Below are 21414 nucleotides of genomic sequence, written 5' to 3'. Positions count from 1 at the left end.
AGTTTAGCAATTTGATCTAAGATTTCATTTTTTAGTTTATCTAGCTGAGGGTCTAGAGTAATGTCTAAATTATGTACCTTTTCAAATGTATGAGAAGGAAGTCCGTCGGCCATTTTGGGTCTCTCCTTTTCTGCTCCTTCGCTCTGTGCACTTTCCTCAGGCGCCGAAAAAAGCAGCTGCAAGTTTTTAGCTGCTTTTGGTAAGTTCTTTTTCTTTTTAGTATTGTTAATTTTCATAATATAGCTATCAAAAGTAGATTTGTGTCGCTTTTTTTGGAGAATTGGGGGTTGGGAGGAGCGGAGGATTTTCAGCACGCGTCCATCCCGGAGTCAGCGACGCCACGCCCATCCAAATGCAATTTTAAAGTTTTACATGTTTTGATAGTGCATTTTAAACTGACATAGGGTAGGGCCTCAGCATGTCTTAAGCCAGCCCTGCTCATTGGGGAGACAAGAAATAAATAATTTCCCGAAAAGCTTCTCCTTTCACAATGATTTCTGAATTTAGCCTATTGTTCTAGTACTGTACAAAACTACTAAAGAAGCACAGTATCATACAGAAGAATTGGACAGATAACCAGACTAGTTTTTGGTTATCTTCAAGTGGTAAACTTCTTGTGTTAGGAACTCTTAACAAATTTTCCCTCTATTAACACACAGGAATTGACATTCTCTACTCTGGTTCCCAGAAAGTCTTAAGTGCTCCACCTGGTGCTTGTCCCATCTCTTTCAGCTTGAGAGCCAGGTAAGGCTAGGTTTGTCAGATGCCCCATTCTCAATAGGATGCTGGGTACAAAATGCCTTTTGGGAAAAACAGTGGGAGGCCTTTTTTTTCTCCTATTGTACTAGTTAAGTACCTACACCTACAAATAATACAAAACCTAGTCCTGCTTGCAAATTCCAAAGTTAGAAATCTCATATTAAAAAGGTCTACCTTGCTTTCTATCAAATGGACCTCAGTAGTAGCTTTTAAAATCCTTAGGAATTGGCCAGAAATTTATTAACAGATTGCTTAGACCAGTGGTCCCGAGTGGAAAACCTATAGGCATCATGCTGCCTGCCAGTGGGTTTCTCTGTGCCCATTTGCTTCTTGCCCAAAGCATATAGCCAGTTCTGGGTTTCTTCCACTTCATCAGAACGAAGTGCTTTAGAACACCACCTTTGTATATGCAGGGAACATTATTCAGAATCTGCTATGCCCATCACAGTAGAATGCTTGGCTTGCAACTTCTCAGCATCTTGTAATAAAGCCCTGAAAACCCAGTACCATATGGTAACCATTTTGAGACTGGTCATGGCCCCCAAGGCAGTCATTTTGTGGTGGCACCCACTGACTGTCCTCAAAATTCCAAAAGTGCCAAGAAACGCATAGAATGGAGAGAACAGAAGGAGTTTAGCTGGAAGGAAGAACCCTAAGAGTAGCAATCTTCACTTCACAGGAATAACAGCAGGATAATAGAAAAGAAGAATGCACAGGTTCTTGACCTATCTTGCCAACTCTCTTGTAGTCCCCGCCTGAAACCTGAGACTAAGAGGCTGCGTAGCTGTTCACTTCCAACACTTATATGGCAATTGAAAAAACAGAAATGGGTAGCCCGTGCTATCCCCCAGCAATATGTACCCTGTATAGTTATTTTGGTTTGGCCACTTTTACTGTCATAGATCCCCTCACCAAGAAACTCATAGAAATTGGACATCCCTGGCTTAAACTCCATTGGTTTCTAACTGCACCATAGTCATGAACACTGGCTGTTAGGTAGTTGAGATTTGTCAGTGCAATCTGTGGTTCTTCTTCCGTGCACTATACTCTGAGGTAGAAAAGCAAGGGTAAGTGCTGAAGGCTTGTGAAAGGCATCATCATTTTATATTAGTGTTCAACTGAATGTGTGCAGTAGGCATGGTATCCTCAGTAAACATTAAGACCCTCCCATAAATTCCACAGTTAGCAATATTCCCAAGGAACCTGTCCTCTGTTATGTGTAATCAGGGTCATTTATTGCCAACACTCAAGGGGTTTTTTTTCTGAGGAAGGAGGTAGGCACCCGGGGCAACTCCCAGCAAAAAGTGGTGTCCCTGTCACTATATGCACATGCTCAAAGTGCACGCATGCTCCTGGGACTACATGATTACATCACTTCCAGGAAGTGATGTCATCATGCATGGTATGGCTGCCCCCAAGGGAGGGAGAGAGAGAGAGAGAGAGAGAGAGAGAGGGAGAAAGACAGTGTAGGCAGGCAGGCAGGCAGGCAGGCTTGGGCTGGAAGGGGGAATCCCCCTCCTCTCAGCTGAAGTTTAAAGCCCATTTGGGGCTTTCCCAGCTTTAGCTGGCCAGCAGGGAAGTCTTGGGCTGTAGGGAGAGGTGCTGAACTCTATTCCACCACGTTTGGGCTGAAAAAAAGCCCTGCCAATACTACAGGTGGTTCCTCAAAACTATGAGCAAATTTAGTTCCCAACTGAGTTCAATTGGCAGAAATGACCCTTGCTACACAGAATAGCCCAGCCTAAGCTTATAGCAGCAGAGGGGAAATAAAGTGGGATATCTAGAATTAATATTCAAATAACTGGCCTGCCAGAAAAAGTCACAAATGGATTTCTTAAAATATCCATTTTTTTCACTTTGTCAGGAAGAAGATTTATAACAGGAAGACAAAACCAACCTCCTTCTATCTGGATATGGAAGAACTTACTAAATATTGGGGCTGTGATGACAACCTAATACGGCAAGAGAGCTTCTGCTATAGCATCTGCTTCCCTTCCAAACTGCAAAGCAGCTGCCTGGTTCCTAGGAAATGGAAGGGCTATGACACTGTTATCCATCCTTACAGTAATACTGCCAGTCACCACCTGAGCCTTAAGCTACAGCCACAAAGCTGGATGAAAAAGTAGATAAGGGGGTGGGGGGAGGCAAATTTTAAGCAAATAGCAGGGAGATTAAGGGTTAAGCAGCCCCTTCTGCCTACTGTTCCTGTTCTCAGACAGAATATCCAAAGTTGCTTTACATTCAGCATTGATGGGGGGCGGGGTGAGAGATTGGGTGGGATTAGGAGCAATGCAGTTTGTACTTTCAGCCTCAGACTTTTCAAATTTAGAAGGATGGACAGCCTCCAATTTTTTATGACCTCCTGGCCTTAAGTAGATATTAGCACGATGTTCTCACTTGGTTTTCCTGCTCCTTATGAAATGGGGCTTACAAAATGGGTTTCAGTGATTCAGTTTATGGATGCTGAGCATCTCTTATGCTGCATGCATTTTTACAGGTATCATCATACTGCACCTATCAACACATTCTTCTGCCTACGAGAAGGCTTAGCAATTCTTGCAGAACAGGTGAGTCACTGCAGCAGTCTATAAGGCCCTCAGGCTATTAAAGAGGTGGTGTGGAATATTACATCAACTGTTTAGTTAAAAATGGAATTTAAGATCAATTTCAGACTTTGCACAAGCTTCATGTTTATAACAAAGGTATTATGTTGATGCGTGCTCACAGTAAACTTGCAAAATGCAATGGGGAGATACAAGTTTAGGACATGCCTCAGTCATAAATAGCCAGCTATAGTTGCATGATCCAACACATGTAAGAGTCTACATTTGCCCTTTGTGCTTTTAACTAGAGGAAACCTAAATGTTCGAAGGTGGCAGTGATGAGACTTCTGCTTAAAAAACCTTCATTGGCTAGGAACTAAGGCCAATTACATGCCTTTTCTAGGGAAGTTCATAGAGCATGTGATTGCACAGCAGAGCTTCCTGAATGACACATCTGCCCTTCACCCATTCCAATCTGGATTTAGGCATGGATTTGGGACTGAGATGGCTTTAGATGTACTGGGGGTGATCTTTGCTTAAAGTTAAATAATCTTCCCTGTTGATAGGGTTAGATCTTTCAGCAGCCTTTGACACAGTTGAACACTCCATTCTTATCCAACAGCTTGAATATGAAGTTGGTGTTAAGGGCATAGTTCCTTGGACTTCTTTTCTGTCTGATTGGACAGAAAGAGTCTCCACCAGAGGTGCAGAATCAATCGTGTGGGATTTTGCTTGTGGAGTGCCACAGGATTCTGTTCTCTCGAGAAACCACAAATAGTCCAGAATGCAGAACCCGATGTGTTACCCATTTTAAAATAGCTATGTTAGGTGCCACTTTCCCCCCCAAGTTCAATACAAGACCCTTGTCATGACTAGACATGGGCACGAAGGGGAAAAAACGAACAAGCTGTTTGTTGTTCATTGTCATCCACAAACAATGAACAATGAACAGTAACGAACATGACCGTTAACAAACGTGTTCATTGTTTGTTGTTCGTGGCCCCTTAAAGATCCCTTTAAACTATCAGCTGGCAGGTGGCAGGGGGAATTTCCCCCTGCTGCCTGCCAGCTGATAGTTTAAAGGGCACTTTCCTGCCATGTGCAAGGGGCAGGGCCCTTTAAACACTCCACAAACTGACCTTCGCAATGTCCAATACCCACCAAATTTGCAGGGGACATAGTCCTCACTGTTCTCCAAAGACCCCCCAAGTTTCAGAGAGATTGCATCCCGGGAAAGGCATGATCCACGGGTCTCCCCCTTGGCTGTCATTTTCTCTTCACAGTGGCAAAAACAGGACTCTCTGCTGGAAGTACTTTGAAGAGTTAAAGCTAGAAGGAAAGCCAGAAGGAGTTCATACAGAGTTCAGTCCCTGCCATTGTCAGGGGAATTGATTGAAAGGCCTCAGACTATCTGGCTTGATGAATGGCTGACAAAGGCAACGAACGAGGCTTGCAATGACCCTTGTTCATTTAGAATGGAGCCTCACAAATGGCTTGTTCGTGAACAGACGAACGGGCTGTTTGTGGTTTTTTTCTGTTCATAATGCTGTTTGTGCCCACGTCTAGTCATGACCTGTAAAACACTTCATTTGCTGGGATCCAAACATTTGAAGGACTTTCTCCTTCCATACGATTCAGTGTACCAACTATGATCCTCAGGCAGTAATTTGTTGGCTACCCCACTACTTAGAGTGGCATATCTGGCATTGACCAGATCCCAGGCCTTTTCCATCATGTCACCTACTCTGCGGAACGGGCTCTCTGAGGGGGTGTGAAGGGTAAGCATCTTTTAATGGGGAGGTTGGAGAGATTTTATCTTGGTTTTAGTTGGGAAATTTAAAAAAAATTCTAGGCTGCCTCGAACTATGGGGAAAGGCAGGGTATGAATGCTTAAATGAATAAATAAATAAATGTGACAGCAGTGTAATTGTTGCAAACCCTTGCTATTGTCATGGATATGGCTACAACTATAGGGGAACAATTGCTGGATATGTCTAAGAAAGTTGTTCAAGATATCTATGCACACAGAAACAGGGCTAGCCCTGCCCCATAACTAGACAGGCTATTGTTAAGAAAAGGTTCTTTAGGCAAGATATCTTTAGGTAGGATACTTTTGACTCATGTAATTGCTCTCCTTAATTGTCTTTGTACTTGTTTTAATGGGGCAAGATATCTTTAGGTAGGATACTTTTGATTTTTTTAATTCTTTTTATTAACTACATTAACTAACAATACAAAGGAAAGGAAGGGGAACAAAGGAAGGAAAGAAAAAAAACCCAACAACAACATATAACAACTACACTACACAGAATGCTTTCCCTTCATACTGCCATTATTTAAAAAATTAAAGCTTTGTATAATATTGATGGAGTGGTTGACCTTACAAAATGCAAATTACAATTCAAATTCAAATTAAGTTTTCCTCCCCCTCCTGGGTCCCGGACGCAATTCTCTCTGAGCAACTGCAGCCGCAGTGCTCGTTTCCTCCCCCCCCCCCCCTCAGACTTCTCCTTTTCTTCTTGCTTGGTGTCTCGCTGAAATTCCGGATTTTTGTCCTCAAAATCCCTTAGTTGATCTTCTGATAATATCTTGTAAGCTTGATCTTTGTAACTGAACCAGATACCTTCCGGAAATAGCCATTTGTACTTTATTCCACGTTCCCTCAGAAGAGCTGCGAGCTTTTTATACTTAAATCGTCTTTTCTGAACTAAAAATGGGACGTCTTTCAGTATCTTGACTTTGTTACCCAAAAAGTCCAGATCCGCGTTGTATGAGTTGTATAGGATAGTGTCTCGGATCCTTTTAGATGAAAAATCGATGATGATCTCGCGAGGCAGCTGCCGCTTCGTTGCATATTTTGAAGAAGCCCGGCGGACTTCCAAAATGGCGCTTTTAACCTCTTCTTTAGTTGCCTTCGCTGGTGTCGCCAATAGTTCCGAGACCAGACCCCATAAATCCTCATTTTCCTCCTCTAGGTAGGATACTTTTGACTCATGTAATTGCTCTCCTTAATTGTCTTTGTACTTGTTTTAATGGATGGTATGATTTCCTGTTGATAGTTATTAAGAATACTAAGTAGGTATGTTGTAATAATAAAGGCTTTAAAAGGAAGTAGAGACTCCATAATTATATTATTGTGTACTATACCCAGTAACGAACCAAAGATGTTATCTGTGGTATACCTCTTGCCAGTAATTAAATGGTCTGATATAGGAAAGCTAACTAGATACGGGCCGTTTCCACACAACTTACCGTCCTCCAGAACATTGCGCAAAACACGCAGAAGATAGCGTCTTCTCGCGCGAAATCATTCCAGGAAGATGCTATCATCCGGGAGTTTTGCATGACATTGAGTCTTCCTGGAGTGATTTCATGCGAGAAGACGCTATCTTCCGCGTTTTGTGCAACATTCCAGAGGCCAGTAAGTCGTGTGGAAATGGCCACTCAGGCTTCTTAAGTGCATGCCTGTTTCTGAATCAGGCCTGATGGGAGTCATCCAGAACACTTTCTCAGGAACAAGGCATCTTAATCCTTACAGTTGGAGTCACAGCACCAAAATAATATAGGCCTAAATCCACCTATACATCCCAAAGACTGAAGAATACTTGTTTTCATAAGAGCGGGAGGTGATATTTCCTCAACTGGAGGCAGAATACATATTTTTGAAGGCTGATGGCTGATTCACTTTCTAAGGCAGCCCTTGCCTGGCAAGTAAGAAACATTGTTGAAAGCATTTTTAATGATGTGGACAGAAAAACTGAAGACCGTATTTTACTAATTTCATGGGAATTTACTGGCTAAGAACTGGTAAATGATCTGATGAAGCCACTCTTGAATCTGACATTTCTAAAGATAAAGATATTGTTACTGTTTAAATGTAAAATATGGTGAGATACCTTTATTTTTCCAACACAGGGGCTTGAGAACTTCTGGAAGTGTCACAAGGAGAATAGTCTGTACCTGTGTGAAGGGCTGCAGAAGCTAGGTCTCAAACTCTTTGTGAAAGAACCGGTATGACTGATCAGGCTAGTCACACATTTAAGATCTGGGCCTGAGGAGGGTGAATGAGGGAATAACAGTCTCCCTTACAGAAGGCTAAGGCAAAGTGAAGGCTCTAGGTGCAGTGAGTTAAAAGGAATTAAGGGGGGGATATCGTATCAAAGGCAGGCAGGAGCTCATATCTATTAAGATCTATCAAGGGCAAAACTGTTTACTCTGACTGGCAGCTGGTTTTCAGAGTCTCCAGAGCCCTTTCACATCACCTTCTGTTTAATTTGACAAGCAAAGGATTGTACCTTTGACTTTCTATGAGTGAGGAAGATGTTGTGGCAATGAGCCATGGGCCTTCCTCATAGTTTATGTAGGCTGGAGCATAATAATAGTTTTTCCATGAGGAATAGCTGTTCCTAGTATGTACACTCATCCCAGTTTCAGCTCTAGTAAAGAGATTTTTTTAAAGATTTGCAAATACAGTGAGACAAAGGTAGTGTTATTTATGATGAGACCTCTCTGGATCCATTTTTAAATATTAAATGTATCTATCTTCAGCTATACATTCCATTATGTTGACATACCAAATGGATATTTGGTCAACAGACTTTATTGCATATTAGCCAATAGTTATTTCTCAAGTGAGAGGATTACACCCAAGCAAGGAAAAACATCTGAAGGGTGTGGACACGTGTGGTTCAGGGTAGTAGCAAGAAACACTTTTCACATGGATGGTGCTTATTTACCAAAGCTTCTGGAAAGTGCATAATGTTTTTACACATATCTAGTATACATCTATGTGGTTCTGATCCATTATTTTCATGTTTCAGGAGGCACGACTACCCACAATCACCACTGTTTCAGTACCTGAAGGATATGACTGGAAGGAAATCATTGAATACATTATGAAAAATCATGGGATTGAGGTTTCAGGAGGTCTGGGCCCATCAGCAGACAAGGTAGGTAAATCATTGTTTGTGGGGAGATAACAAATACTGTGAGACTTGCTTTCATGCTGTCTGGCTTGTTGCATATTAAAGTTTAGCAGATGAGAGCTTACAAGTTCACCAAAACATTATACCAGTGAAAAGTTAGCAGGTCAACCATGAGGCTTCTAGTCTATTTTTCTCCTTGTTATAGTCTTTTGTGCAGTGAAGGGAACATGCAATCCTCAACCTGCTTCCCAAAGTAGAAGAGTTCAAACCATGGATTTACTGGAAACACAAATAATGACTCATTGGGCCAAACTATTTGTTATGCAGGAATTCCATTATCAACTCTATCACTATTTTAATTTTCACCTAAACCAACTGAGCAGTTGATTAGATTTGACTGCTACAGAAAGAGTGCTGGAGTATTGACCTTCCCCCTACAATATTTTCTCAAATTATATCAGTGAACCACTCTCTTCCCCAGGCAATTTAGATCAGATGTTAAAGAATAATGACCCCCCCTCCTTCCCAAGCACTGCTGTTCCAATATAATTTGCAGGCTCCAACATTTGCCATTATACATCAAAACATCGTGAGATCTGACTGCAGACCTCTCTTCTTGCATCCCAAATTGCCAATAGTAAATGAAGTAAATATACCATGGTAGAAGTTACAAAAACATGAAATAGAAAGGGACTGGCCCCAAGAAACAGGTGTCCAATTAATTTCAATTCTGTATAATTCTCCATCAGAGAACTCTAAATGCTGTCACGGGGTGTCTGTTTTCCTTTTCCTACTTAAAGAACATATTTGTGCTCATGCAGGGCCAGAAATCAGTTGTAGTTAGTTCAAAGTGAGACTAAATATCAGAATGGAGATCACATGGTGAGAGGGTAAATACAGCTAACCCTATTTACAGGTATTGGTCAGGGAATTGTTGGAACTATGGGTTCTAGGGGTGTGCACTTGGATATATGCAAATCAAAAATAAACCAGAAGTTAACTGTTTTAGGCGGGCTTTGGGATATCCAAACTAACAAACATTTATCTCCTGGAGTATTTTGGGGCACCAGGAGAGTCATCTCCCTCTTTTTAGACTGTGGGATGTACGGTGGGATGTACATTTCTGATAAATGTTGCAAACAGTTAAAACCTCATTAGTTTCAGTGAACAGTCCATGCATTGCCTTACATATAGCTCATGTTCATGGCCACATCATATTAATGTACATCATATTCATAGTCACATCATATTCAGATACTTTGTGTCTCCATAGCATGTACTGATGATCAAGTCTAGGTAGAAGGTAAGCCTGAGTGGCTATGCACAATCAAAATGAATAGGCCTTTCCTGCACCTCCCACTCCTCTCCTTTGCTGCTGGAATTAGCCTCAAAAAGTGAAAGAAAAATAAAAGAGCACTGCCTTGCCTGGTTAGTGTCAACTGATAAGATCTTGGGCTGACACTAGGATGCCAGAACTGGTGTAGCACAATTGCTGGTTCCAAGGCCGCATTAAATTAAGGCCAACTTGTTAATGATAGACACTTGTTTTGAGAACAGGCTCCTCTGGCCTTGGTGCACAATATTTGCCAGGAAGAGAGAAACACTGTGCAGGGTCAAACCTCTCCATTCACAGATCAAACTGGTGGGATTATTGCTACATTGACAGAAGGGGGCAAATTTACAATCTACTCTTGTTATGTTAACTCTTGGACCTAGATAAACTATTTACGAATGCCGTTGAATAACTGATGTATTTCCCCTGGGAAAGAACATTATTGATACCGAGGTGCCAAAGATGACAAGTGTTCGTTCTCTGAAATTCTAAACATTGGGAATGTGGGAATGGACAACCCCAAAAGTTTCTGACTAATAGAACGTCCTTAGGTCATTCTCTGCATCCTCTGTCGACCAAGAATAAAGACTTTATTCTAATATTTGCTAATTAATCCGAAGGTATAAAATCTTATGTAATTACCCTACAGCTCTAAAGAACTGGTCAAGTTTGAGGGGCTTTTCATCCTTGGTAATTGTATCATTCTTCCTTGCTTATAAGCAAATAAAGGCCAGTAGTTATCCCCTTCATTGGACTTCAGTTCGTGTGTTCTTTATTGATTGGGCTAAGGTCACATAGGGTACCGCTTGGTACTGCTTGTATACATCAGACTTTAAAGGGCCATATTTTAAGTGGAGGCCAGATCTAATCTGATAGAAATTATTGGACCTTTACATTTTAAAGAGACTGAGACACCACTTAACAACCAATTGAGTAGATCTGGCTTCCAAGTCTAGATCTACCACCCATATTTAATAACAAAGCCATTATTTCTTGTGGTTAGACTTAGCCTCTCTATCACCCATGGAAAGTAACAGGCACATTATTTCCTGTGGGTGGCAGACATGGCCGCTCTACCACTGGTAAGAAATAATAGCTTCATTATTTCTGATGGCCTGAAGACCTAGCCTGGAGGTCATTACTAGACATGGGCACGAATGGAAAAATGAACACCCTGTTCGTCGTTCGTTGCCATCCACAAACAACAAACAACGAACATGAACTGTTCCTGAACATGTTCGTTGTTTGTGAGGGCCAGAACCACCCCCCCAACCACCTCCCACTTAGCCCCTCTCCCCTCAAACCCACTTACCTGGCCCTTTAAAGATCCCTTTAAATGATCAGCTGGCAGGCGGCGGGGTGGGGGGGTTCTCCCCTGCCACCTGATATTTTAAAGGGCCCTGTCCTGGCAAAAACAGCAGTGTCTGCTGGCAGCTAGTTTGAGGGGTTACTAACTGACCTTCCCAATGTCCAATACCCACCAAATTTGCAGGGGACATAGTCCTCGCTGTCCTCTGAAGACCCCCCAAGTTTCAGAGAGATTGCACCCTGGGAAAGGCATGATCCACGGGTCTCCCCCTTGGCTGTCATTTTCTCTTCACAGTGGCAAAAACGGGACTCTCTGATGGAAGTACTTTGAAGGGTTAAAGCCAGAAGGAGTTCAGACAGAGTTCAGTCCCTGCCTCCGGTTGCCAAGGGAATTGATTGCAGGTGCCAGCCTGTCTGGCTTGACGAACGGCTGACGAAGGCAATGAGGCTTGCAACGACAACTTGTTCATTTAGAATGGGGCCTCACGAACGGCTTGTTCGCGAACAGACGAACGGGCTATTCATGGGTTTTTTCCATTCGTAATGCTGTTTGTGCCCATATCTAGTCAAGACTACCCTATCAGCTGTTAGTCAGCTTCCAGACCTCTTTACATTTTAAAAGGCTATTCTATTCTATGGGGGGGGGGGTAGATGCTGCCTCTAATTTTGGTCTTTGATAGAAAACAATAGTTATTTAAAATTTAAAAGGGGCAGAGATACAGCGACACAGTTTGGCAAGACCAGCTTCCTCTTTCTCCCCCTGCTGCCTCTAGGGGGAGATAGGGCAATGGAGGGCAATTGTTAAAATGGTCCCCAAAATTCAGGATAACAAAAAGCATACCCTCCCCAAATCCAGATGCATACTTAATAAAATATTTTTGATGTGCACACTGTAAGACCGATTTACAGAATGTAACTATCACACTTTTGGACACTTCTCTCATCAGGTTCTTCGAATAGGATTGATGGGCTACAACTGTACTAAATTCAATGTTGACAGAGTTCTCCATAGCCTGGAAGATGCCCTTCAACATTGTCTGAAGAACAAGCTATGAGACCCCATCTATATTTCTACTCTCATTCCTCCTCCAATGCATTCAGCACCATGTCATCAACCATTTTTTCCATTCCATCACAGTTCACACAGCATTATGCATTGATAACTTCTGTACGTAAGAGAACAACTACAGTAAACAAGCAACAAAACCGATGATTCAAGTCCTGCAAAATTTCTAAGGGCCTTTTCACACAATCACTCAATGTACTTCTCAAACTAGTTTTTTTCATTAACTGTAATTACCATAGCTTACAATTTACATGGGAAACCCTTGTTTTTCAATGCATGTTATATTATGCCAGGGATCCCCAGTGTGGTACCTGTGGGTGCCATGATGCCCACCAAGTGTTTTTAGAAAGTGGATGGGGGCAAGTAGGGCTTTGACCAGCAGGGTTTCTGATTGGCTGTTGGATCTGATTGACTGCAGATTTTTTAAAGTTGTCTTGGCAGCAGGTGCCATGACAGCACAAAGATCTTACTTTCAGTCATGCAGTGAACCTGAGTGTATGCAAGAAAATGTTTTAAAACAGTATGTTCATTTTAAAAGGCACCCTGTTTTTTGGTTGGCTCTTGCTTCTTGTGGCAGTCATTTCGGCATAGGCTCCACCTCCTGCAGCAGCCATTTTGTGGTTGTGCCCACCATCATGTGTCAGAATTCCAAATATGCCCACAGGCACAAAAAGGTTAAGGATCCCTGTGTTATGCACACCACCATAACAACAGTGCATATTTCCTTTAGGTTGGGGTCTATCCATATGCTGTTGTTCCCTTTGTGTTTTTCTTCACATCACTAGATGCATCATTGTCTAAGTTGGCATGTGCACACAATCTCACAAGTAGGTCTCCCTAAGTAGATTTTCCCACACAAAACTTTAAAACCTTTCCCACCAGTTTTTTTTTTTTTGCATCTGGCTATACTGATGGGTCTGAGATCTTGTTCTTACCTCTTCTGGCTTTCAGTAGCAGCTACAAAGAGGTGTTTCACTCCAGGCACCTACTACAAGTTTCTGTATAATGAGACACTGAACACATCTCCTACTCACAACCGAGCAAACCAAGCCCAGAATTCTGCCAATGCCAGCGGCTGAATGAAGAGAGGTGGAATGCTAACTGGACACTATCAAAATGTGTTTTCAATACTAGCAAAATCTACATTCCCATAAATTAGTACTTGACAGCGCCATAGTCAGACAGAGCTGAAGATGTTATAACAGAGCCATTATTTCTAGTGTCAAGTATGTACAGTATTGTTCTCTGATCAGAAAAGGTGTTCGTGTCCAAATAGGCCATAAGCAACAACCAACCACTCTATGACTTACCATTCTTCAGCCTATTCACTGAAAGCTGGGGGAGGGGGAAATGAAATCTAGCCAAACAATAGAATTAGACCAAGTTGTGTTTAACACGGTGAAGATTCATTACTTTAGGGACTGAAGCAACTGTTTACAAAAATGTTCAGGGGGATGTGATGACCTTTACTCAGTAGAAGCACTGCCAAAGAAGAACAAATTCTTCCAACAGTCCTCCTGAACCCATTCAAGGATAAAGGAATATATTTCTGTTCCACACCTATTCCTTGCATTCCTTCAAATGCCTTTATTCATGCAAATCAAGTATTCTATACTCCAGCAACTGACAGTTCATAACCCCACCCTCCTTATTAAAAAGGCCAAACATTTCTAATATTCTTCTTAGTAAAAGGTTATTAATAAAACAAGTGTGGTTATTTTCAGTTTCTGTAAACAAGAATATAATTTTGTATTGCTGTCCCAGAAAGATAAGCACATTCACATTTTACATTATACAGTTCCAAATTAACTTGGACCGTTTAAGTCCAGTAAGAACAAAATACTGCTGTGGGTGTTCCCAGCTAAGGCCCAAATATTAGTGTTGAATATTAAGCTATTCAAATTGAGATAGAACCTACTACTTCCAGACCTAAAGCTTGCTGTGATGAGACTTCTACTCATTTTTGATTTTGCAAGTTCCAAGTATAAAAAAACATTAAAAGGAATTTCCCCAAGAGTCACTTAATATGCAATCACTCTATTATACTTGCCAGCCTAATACGTGGCTATTTTACTCAGAGATTCTATTGCCAAGTAGTTCCACCAATGTTTGTTTTCTTCTTGTGAAATAACACACATTCTTACATGTAACTGTTGTTTGTCAAGTGGTCTTCAATGCACGCACACATGGGAACTGCAGATGCACAGGCCAGCCATGGATGTTCCAAAGCTCCTAGAAGCTCAAGGCTGAATCCACACTTCCCTACCTTCTGCTTTTCATGTGCATTAATCACGCTGGATTTTATCCCGCAATGTCCCAGTCTGTGTTCACATCCCTTCTCTTACTGCCGCTGCCTTGCGCTATACTTCATCCACATCCCTGGTAGAATTGCGCAATATGGGGCGGGTTTAGATCCGACATCGCCGATGACATCACATTCATTTTTTTTCATTTTTTCATCAGATTTCCACTATAGCATTTTTTTGCTAAATTTCTATGGCGAGGCCACACCCCTATGATGCCTGTGATTGGTTAATGTTATTCTATGTCTTCTTCTTTGAAATCCATTGGACCATTATTCTGGCGGGCTAATTTGAACTGATATTTAAGGTGGGGTGACCCAAACTCTCCAAACGGGCAGACTAATTATTTGACGCTTGAATGTAATGTTAGAATGATGGATTTCCGCTATAATGGTAATTTCAACAGTTAAAAAAAATTAATTTTAACAGCCACCGATATTTCCAACTGTCCAGCATCCTAAAAATGACACGGAAATGGAAATGACGCCACCCCTTAATGTCTCTGCAGGGATTTTGGAGCACCCCGATTAAGATTTATGGCCGGGATTGTGCAACAATGCTGGGAAAGTCCCCTTTAAAAAAAGGGGGGGGAAGGGGGGGCAGGCAGGCATGCTGCGGAGAGAGTGGAAAAGCTTGATAATTGCACGGCAAAGAGGGATGGTGTTCCAGAAAGGCTGCAAACACGGAAGTAGGGTGGTTTGAAGGGGGTGGTCTCCTTGTGAAACGCTTCTATTTGTCCACATCCACAGTGAGAACCACACAAGAGAAGCGTTTGAACGCATGACAAATTCGTCTGAGGTGCAATGTGAAAGACGCAAGAGAATGGCAGGATTGAGGTAAAAGTATGTGAACAGCCCTCTGAGAAGCGAATAATAGGCGGGAAAAAAGTGGAAAACTTGAGACGTGGATTCGGCCCAAGTCACTTACCCCTCATTTTTGTGCATTTCTCTCCAGTGCACCTCTAAAAAGTGAGCAAGCATCTCCCTCCAGAAGTTCTAATGACTGCTGCTGGAGAATAAGTCATGGTGGGGTCAGAGGGAGGGATGTGTGCCTGCACAGAAGACCACTTGAGAAACGACAGTTACAAGTAAAAGCAATCTTGTTTTTATCGTCATGGATTCTGTGCAGTGCCACAAGGGAGATTAGTGAGCTAACTTATGCTGGAAGAGGGCATGATGCCAGAGTTTACATTGACAGCATAATTTGATGAATGCTGAAGGTGTTGACCAGGTAGCCGCTTCATAGATACCAACTAGCAGAATATATGTTTGAAGGCTCAAGATACAGACTGGGCTTGTGTGGTGTGCGCCCAGAGTTGTTGTGGGCAGGGCTGGTCAGATTGGTTGTAGCAGGTTTTGATGAGCCATAAAATCCACTTTGAGATGTTAGTTTCTAATTTCGGGGAGGGGGCTGTGAAAGCAATTAACAGATTGCTTTCACAGATCTTTGTGGAAAGAAGCTCTTTTGTCTAAATAAAAAGATAAGGCATGCTTGATGTCCAGTGTATGGAGTACTCTTTCCTTACTGTCCTTGTGAGGACAGCAAAAACACTGGCAGCATAATGTCCTGGTTAAGGTAAAAAATGGAAACCACCTTGGCTAGAAAAGGCAGGCTGTGTCAAAGGATGACCTTGTCAGGAAATATTTAAAGTAATGGAGGGTCCAATCTGAGGGCCTGCAATTCACTCACCCTTCTGGCAGTTGTGATGGCCATTAAAAAGCCGTTGTGGCAGACTGAAAATGAAGTGGACACGTAACTAGCGGTTCGAGTGGTCTGTACATGAGGGCAGAAAGGACAAGTGAGAGGCTCCACTGGAGAGTGGGAGTAGAGGCTGGGGATAAACAGATTGGCCAAGCCTTTAAGGAAAGCTTTACACTCTGGTTAGGCAGAGAGAGGTTTTCCTCCCACAGGGTGATGATAGGCGGAAATGGCTACCAAATGTACCTCGATGGAGGAATTAAATAGGCCATGGTCCTTAAGGAGTACCAAATAGAGATGATCCAAAGGTAAAAGAAACATGCAAGAATCAAGTTTGGCGTTTAGAGCCCGAACTGAAAAACGGGTCCATTTTGAAAGATACGATTTCCTTGTAGAAAGCTTTCTGGCTTCTACAAGAATCTGTCGGACAGAAGAGAAAAATGTCGTTTGGGAGAAGATACGAGCCAAGCTGTGAACTTTAGGGAAGTTATGTCATGCTATAACTGAGCCCCTGGATGGAGGAGGTCTGGAACTGGAGGTAAGGTGCATGTCCTGCCATGGGCCATTTGGGAGTGTGGCAAACCAGGCTTGCATCCACTAATAAGGAGCTATTATTAATCTTGCTGAGAGTGAAGGTTAAAAGAGATAGGGGAGGAAACGCATACAACAGACTATTCTTCCAACGGATCTGGAAAGCATCTCCTAGGGAAAACTTTCCCTTCCCTGCTCTTGAGCAGAAAAGAGGACATTTCATATTGGATGGAATACTTCAGGTGGAAAAATGGGGCACAGGAATTTCATTTCATAGAATCATAAGGTTGGAAAGAACCTCCACGGTCATCTAGTCCAACCCCCTGCACTATGCAGGACATTCACAACTACGCCCCACCCCAGTGACCCGTGTTTCATGTCCAGAAGATGGCAAAACAGTCAGGACCCCTAGCCAAACTAGCCTGGAGAAGTTTGCTTGCTGACCCCAAAGTGGCGATTGGCATTACCCTGAGCATGTAAGAAGGGGGCACTAGAACTAAGCAATAATGTAACCCTTCCTGCTCTCCCTCTCATGATATGGCTAGGTTTACAGAATCAGCATAGCTGTCAGATGGCCATCTAGTTTCTGCTTAAAAACTTGTAAAGAAGGAAAGTCCACCACCTCCCAAGGAAGCCTGTTCCACTGACGGACCGTTCTGTCAGGACGTTCTTCCTAATATTTAGCCTAAAACTCTTAATTTCAACCCATTGGTTCTGGTCCAACCTTCTGGGGCAACGGAAAACTCTGCGCCGTCCCCTACATGACAGCCCTTCAAATACTTGAAGATGGTTATCATAGCAACTCTCAGTCATCTCCTCTCCAGGCTAAACATACCAAGCCCTTTCAACCTTTCCTCATAGGTCTTGGTCTCCAGATCCCTCACCATTTTTGCTGCCCTCCTCTGGACACGTTCCAGCTTGTCTATATTGTGGTGCCCAAAACTGGACACAATACTCTAAGAGAGGTCTAACCAGAGCACAGTAGAGTAATATCATCACTTCGCGTGATCTGGACACTACACTTCTGTTGATACAGTCCCAAATCAATCGCATTTGCCTCTTTAGCTACCACATGACACTGCTGACTTATGTTCAGTGTATGGTCTACTAAGACCCCTAGGTCCTTTTTGCACATACTACTGCCAAGACAAATCTCCCTCATTCTATAATTATGCATTTGATTTTTCCTACCTAAGTGCAAAACGTTACATTTCTGTTGAAATTCATTTTGTTTCAGCCGTTTTCCAGCCTGTCAAGATCATCCTGTATCCTGATTGTCTTCTACCGTATTTGCTACCCCTCCCAATTTAGTATAATCTGCAAATTTAATAAGCATTCCCTCTATTCCTTCATCCAAATCATTTATAAAAATGTTGAATGGAACAGGTCCCAGGACTGATCCCTGAGGCACTCTACTTGTCACCCTTCTTCAAGAGGATGAGGAACCATTAACAAGCACTCTTTGGGTGTGATCTTGTAATAATGAAGGCTTAAAATGGAAGCAGAGCCTCCATAATTGTATTACACTTGTCCAATACCTGGTAACAAACCTAGGACATTATCTGTAGTGTATCTCTAGCCAGGAGTTATATGATTTGATTTAGGACAGCAAACTAAATGCTCAGGGCTTCTTAAGTGCATGCCTATGTCTAAATCAGGCCTGGCCAGTCATACAGAACAGACTGTTTGGCATTCCCAGACTGATCTTTGGGAGAACGAGAACCATCCCTAGATTGGGTTCTAAAACACCTTCAGCAAGATTGTGAAGGTGGTGGAGGTGCCTGTGAAACCCTGGAAGAGTGATGGGGTTGTTGAGAGCCATATCTAGGATACCTGTTGTAGGAGGAGTAAGGTAGAAGGGCCATTCTAAGTGGATTGGGACAGAGAGAAACTATGACCAGTGAAAAAGCAGTTACTCTGTCATCCCTAGTCTTTTCTAGTGCCTTGTTAGTTGTGAAGGAAAAAAGATCAGTGCTCTTGAAGGGCAAGTCCTCCAATCTTATCTTATGGTGAAAGGCAAGAGCAGTGGTCCTGAGTCACACATGCCTTCTGATTACTGTGGCTGGGGATATTAGTCCTGGAAGTACAATCAGCAATGTACCTGGCTGTGCTTATTCGTTTTTTTGCAAGCTGTCTTGCTTCCCCCTGTAACATCCTAGCAAATCCTCTGGAATAAGGCCCATCTAAGGGCCAATCTTTCCCCAAAGGAAACGTTGATATCAAACCATATTGACTTCATAGTCACCTATATGGAATACTAGAGCTGAGGAAGCATATACCTTGCTTCCAAGGATATCAAGTTTTCTGCCCTCATTGAGGGATGCTAAATGGCCTGTGCTTTTTGGGAGACCTTTACCCTGTAATTACTCTTACTACTGAACTGGAAGGGAGAGAAAAGGAACCCAAACCCATCTTGCCTAGTTTTGTACATGTTATCAAGCTTTTTTTTAGGTAGTAGGCATCAAAGCTGGCCGAGCCCAGACATTTTTGGTCACATTGAACACATCTCGTATGATGGGAAATGCCACAGGACCAGCATCCAATGATGATGGAACTGAAAAGGTGACCTCGATCTCCAGTGATCTTGCCACTATCATCATCTGTTCTGTTTACAACAAAGATCTTTACTGGGAGAAACAGCCAATTCCTTGATAAGGACAATTCCTCAGTGAAGACATCAGGTGGTGATGGCTCCGAAACGGTATCAGAACTGACATCAGAATTGTTGATCTGACATGATGGTTCCAAGAGTGGGTCATGAACACCAATTGTCTCTGGTACTGCAGATGGAACCAATGCAGACTTAATGTTTCAATTCCAGGCAGGAATGTATGTAAGGCTCTTTCTTGTGATAAAAATAAAGATGATGGTACACATACAAGGAGCCTTTGTACCAGAATGCATAGTACTAATGGTAAGACATATTTATATATTTGACTTATATACCACCTCTCCACCATATTTAGTAGTCAAGGTGGTTTACAATATACAAATTGTAATATATATAGTGAGTACTGGAACTGATGGTAGTGTCTGCGAGAGTATGATGGTGCCAAGAGACTGTCCGTACTGGGCAGTGCCATGGAGTCTTGAGTACCTGAGATATGAATTGGAGATGGAGGCAGTGGGCTATAGCCTTCAACATCTCAGAGTCGAAGGTGGTGTTCTTGGAACTAGTGTTGGATCCAAAGGGGGAACTGGAGCCAAGGAGGAAGACTTTCTCCCTGAGGACTGGGTCTACAAATGTGAATGGGATTTCTCAAGATACTTCATTTTCACTTTCTTGGCAGGGGGCTCTGATGGCTCCTGGGTGGAACCAAAAACAATGTTGATCAAACCGAAGTGTTCTTTAGAACCAGACTCAGGCACTGGGCTCATTAGTGGAACAGAGGAGGCATGTTGAGGGCACTCTGGTTCCTTGTTGGTGGCTGCTGGATTTGATGGGGTGGAACCTTTATAAAGCCGATTCCCTAATGCAGCCTTAAACTGAGATGCCCTTTTGTGGCATGCTTTTGTGGTGCATTATTTACACATGGTGCATCTTACAATGTCATGTAACTTCATTGTTTTATGTTTGATAAGCTTTTATATTCTGAAATTTGTTTCTATAAGTGGATGGTCTAGAAAAGGAAAACTGCCTGTTAGATGGAGTAAACTTGTGGTTGTAGACCAAGAACGCTTTCTCTTGTAAATATTCATGAGCATGTCCAAGACCTATACTTAAAAGATGGGAAATTAATTACTCTTGAGTCATTTATTAAACTATGTCTCCAAATGGGCAGCAACACCCTGGACACATGATCACATGATGCTGTCTTATACCGAATCAGACCATCAAAGTCAGTATGGTTTGCTCAGACTGGCAATGGTTCTCCAGGGTCTCAGTCTTACACATTACCTATATCCTGATCCTTATCGGAGGTTCCTGGGGATTGAACCTGTGATCTTCTGCATGACAAGCAGATGATCTACCACTGAGTCATAGCCCCTCCTACTTAATCAGCCTTGTTATTTTATTATACTACCATACTACAGATAAAGTGCATTCATTTCTATGAGGGTTAAACGTACAGAATAAACAGAATGGTGTGTGGATGGATGGTAGACATGGAAATCTTTAGGTCACCTTTAACAGCTAAGATTCTGCAAATAAAAAAGATATTGAGGTAACAGCTACAAATTACTGAAATATTCATTGAGCTTTAGTTATTTGCAGTTTGGCAAAGATGAGGAAACAACTAGAGTGTGAATAGAAAGTAGTGGGTACATACTTCGTAAGTCAGAATGGGAACAGTATGCAAACATTTTGCTTATTTTTTCCTAGAACAAGTATTAACACATTCCTTCCATAGTCTAATATTAAATATTACAATCAGTCACATTAATTATGAAGGTAAACACATGGGTTCTTGAACAAACTTATGCTTGTTAACTCAAAGTTTGTATTCGTACATCATGATAATCCATGGTTTTATCAAACTCCAGTTATTTGTGACTTCTGAAGGGTCCAGCAAACAGCAGTTTGTTGGCACCAAATGAAGATTTCAAGCTAGGATTTGTAGCTGGTTAGCCAATCAGAGTTTGAAGTAATATCTGAAATCACAGTTTATTGTGCAGCAGTGCTCCTTGAAACTGTCCGACTATAGGATTTCAGTACAGGAAAAATGTCCTCTCCTGCTGAGAGGTGGAAGAGACAAAAAAAGAAGTAGACAGAGTATATACAGAAACTGCAGTATGTCACCAAAGTCTGAAAGCAGCCCTAGCTTCTCAATAATCAGAAGAATCGGGTCATTTCAAATGAAAGGTGAGAATTTATATCCAATGTTATGATAATGTAAGCAAAGATTCAAAGAAAATTACTACTTCCTTAACGTTAAGGAGGTAGAAGATTAACTTGTTCTCTGAGTGCCTGAGAAACTAACAGGATGCAGCTAATTGTATAGAGACT

At 42.1% G+C, this 21414-nt stretch overlaps 1 protein-coding gene across 1 annotated transcript in view; it reads left to right on the top strand.

Moving 5' to 3' along the window:
* Nucleotides 1-13642, top strand: part of AGXT (alanine--glyoxylate aminotransferase) — a 39596-nt gene extending 25954 nt beyond the window's left edge. Inside the window, exons 6-11 of the mRNA XM_054983513.1 lie at nucleotides 660-744; nucleotides 2624-2719; nucleotides 3257-3326; nucleotides 7218-7313; nucleotides 8123-8251; nucleotides 11816-13642. Coding sequence (XP_054839488.1) covers nucleotides 660-744; nucleotides 2624-2719; nucleotides 3257-3326; nucleotides 7218-7313; nucleotides 8123-8251; nucleotides 11816-11923 — 584 coding nt within the window. The 3' untranslated portion in view covers nucleotides 11924-13642. The remainder of the gene's footprint in view (nucleotides 1-659; nucleotides 745-2623; nucleotides 2720-3256; nucleotides 3327-7217; nucleotides 7314-8122; nucleotides 8252-11815) is intronic.
* Nucleotides 13643-21414: the final 7772 nt, after the last annotated feature.

This window comes from Eublepharis macularius, chromosome 6 (genome assembly GCF_028583425.1).
Source record: "Eublepharis macularius isolate TG4126 chromosome 6, MPM_Emac_v1.0, whole genome shotgun sequence".
Taxonomy (NCBI): Eukaryota; Metazoa; Chordata; class Lepidosauria; order Squamata; family Eublepharidae; genus Eublepharis; species Eublepharis macularius.
This window is presented reverse-complemented; position numbering and strand designations above follow the sequence as displayed.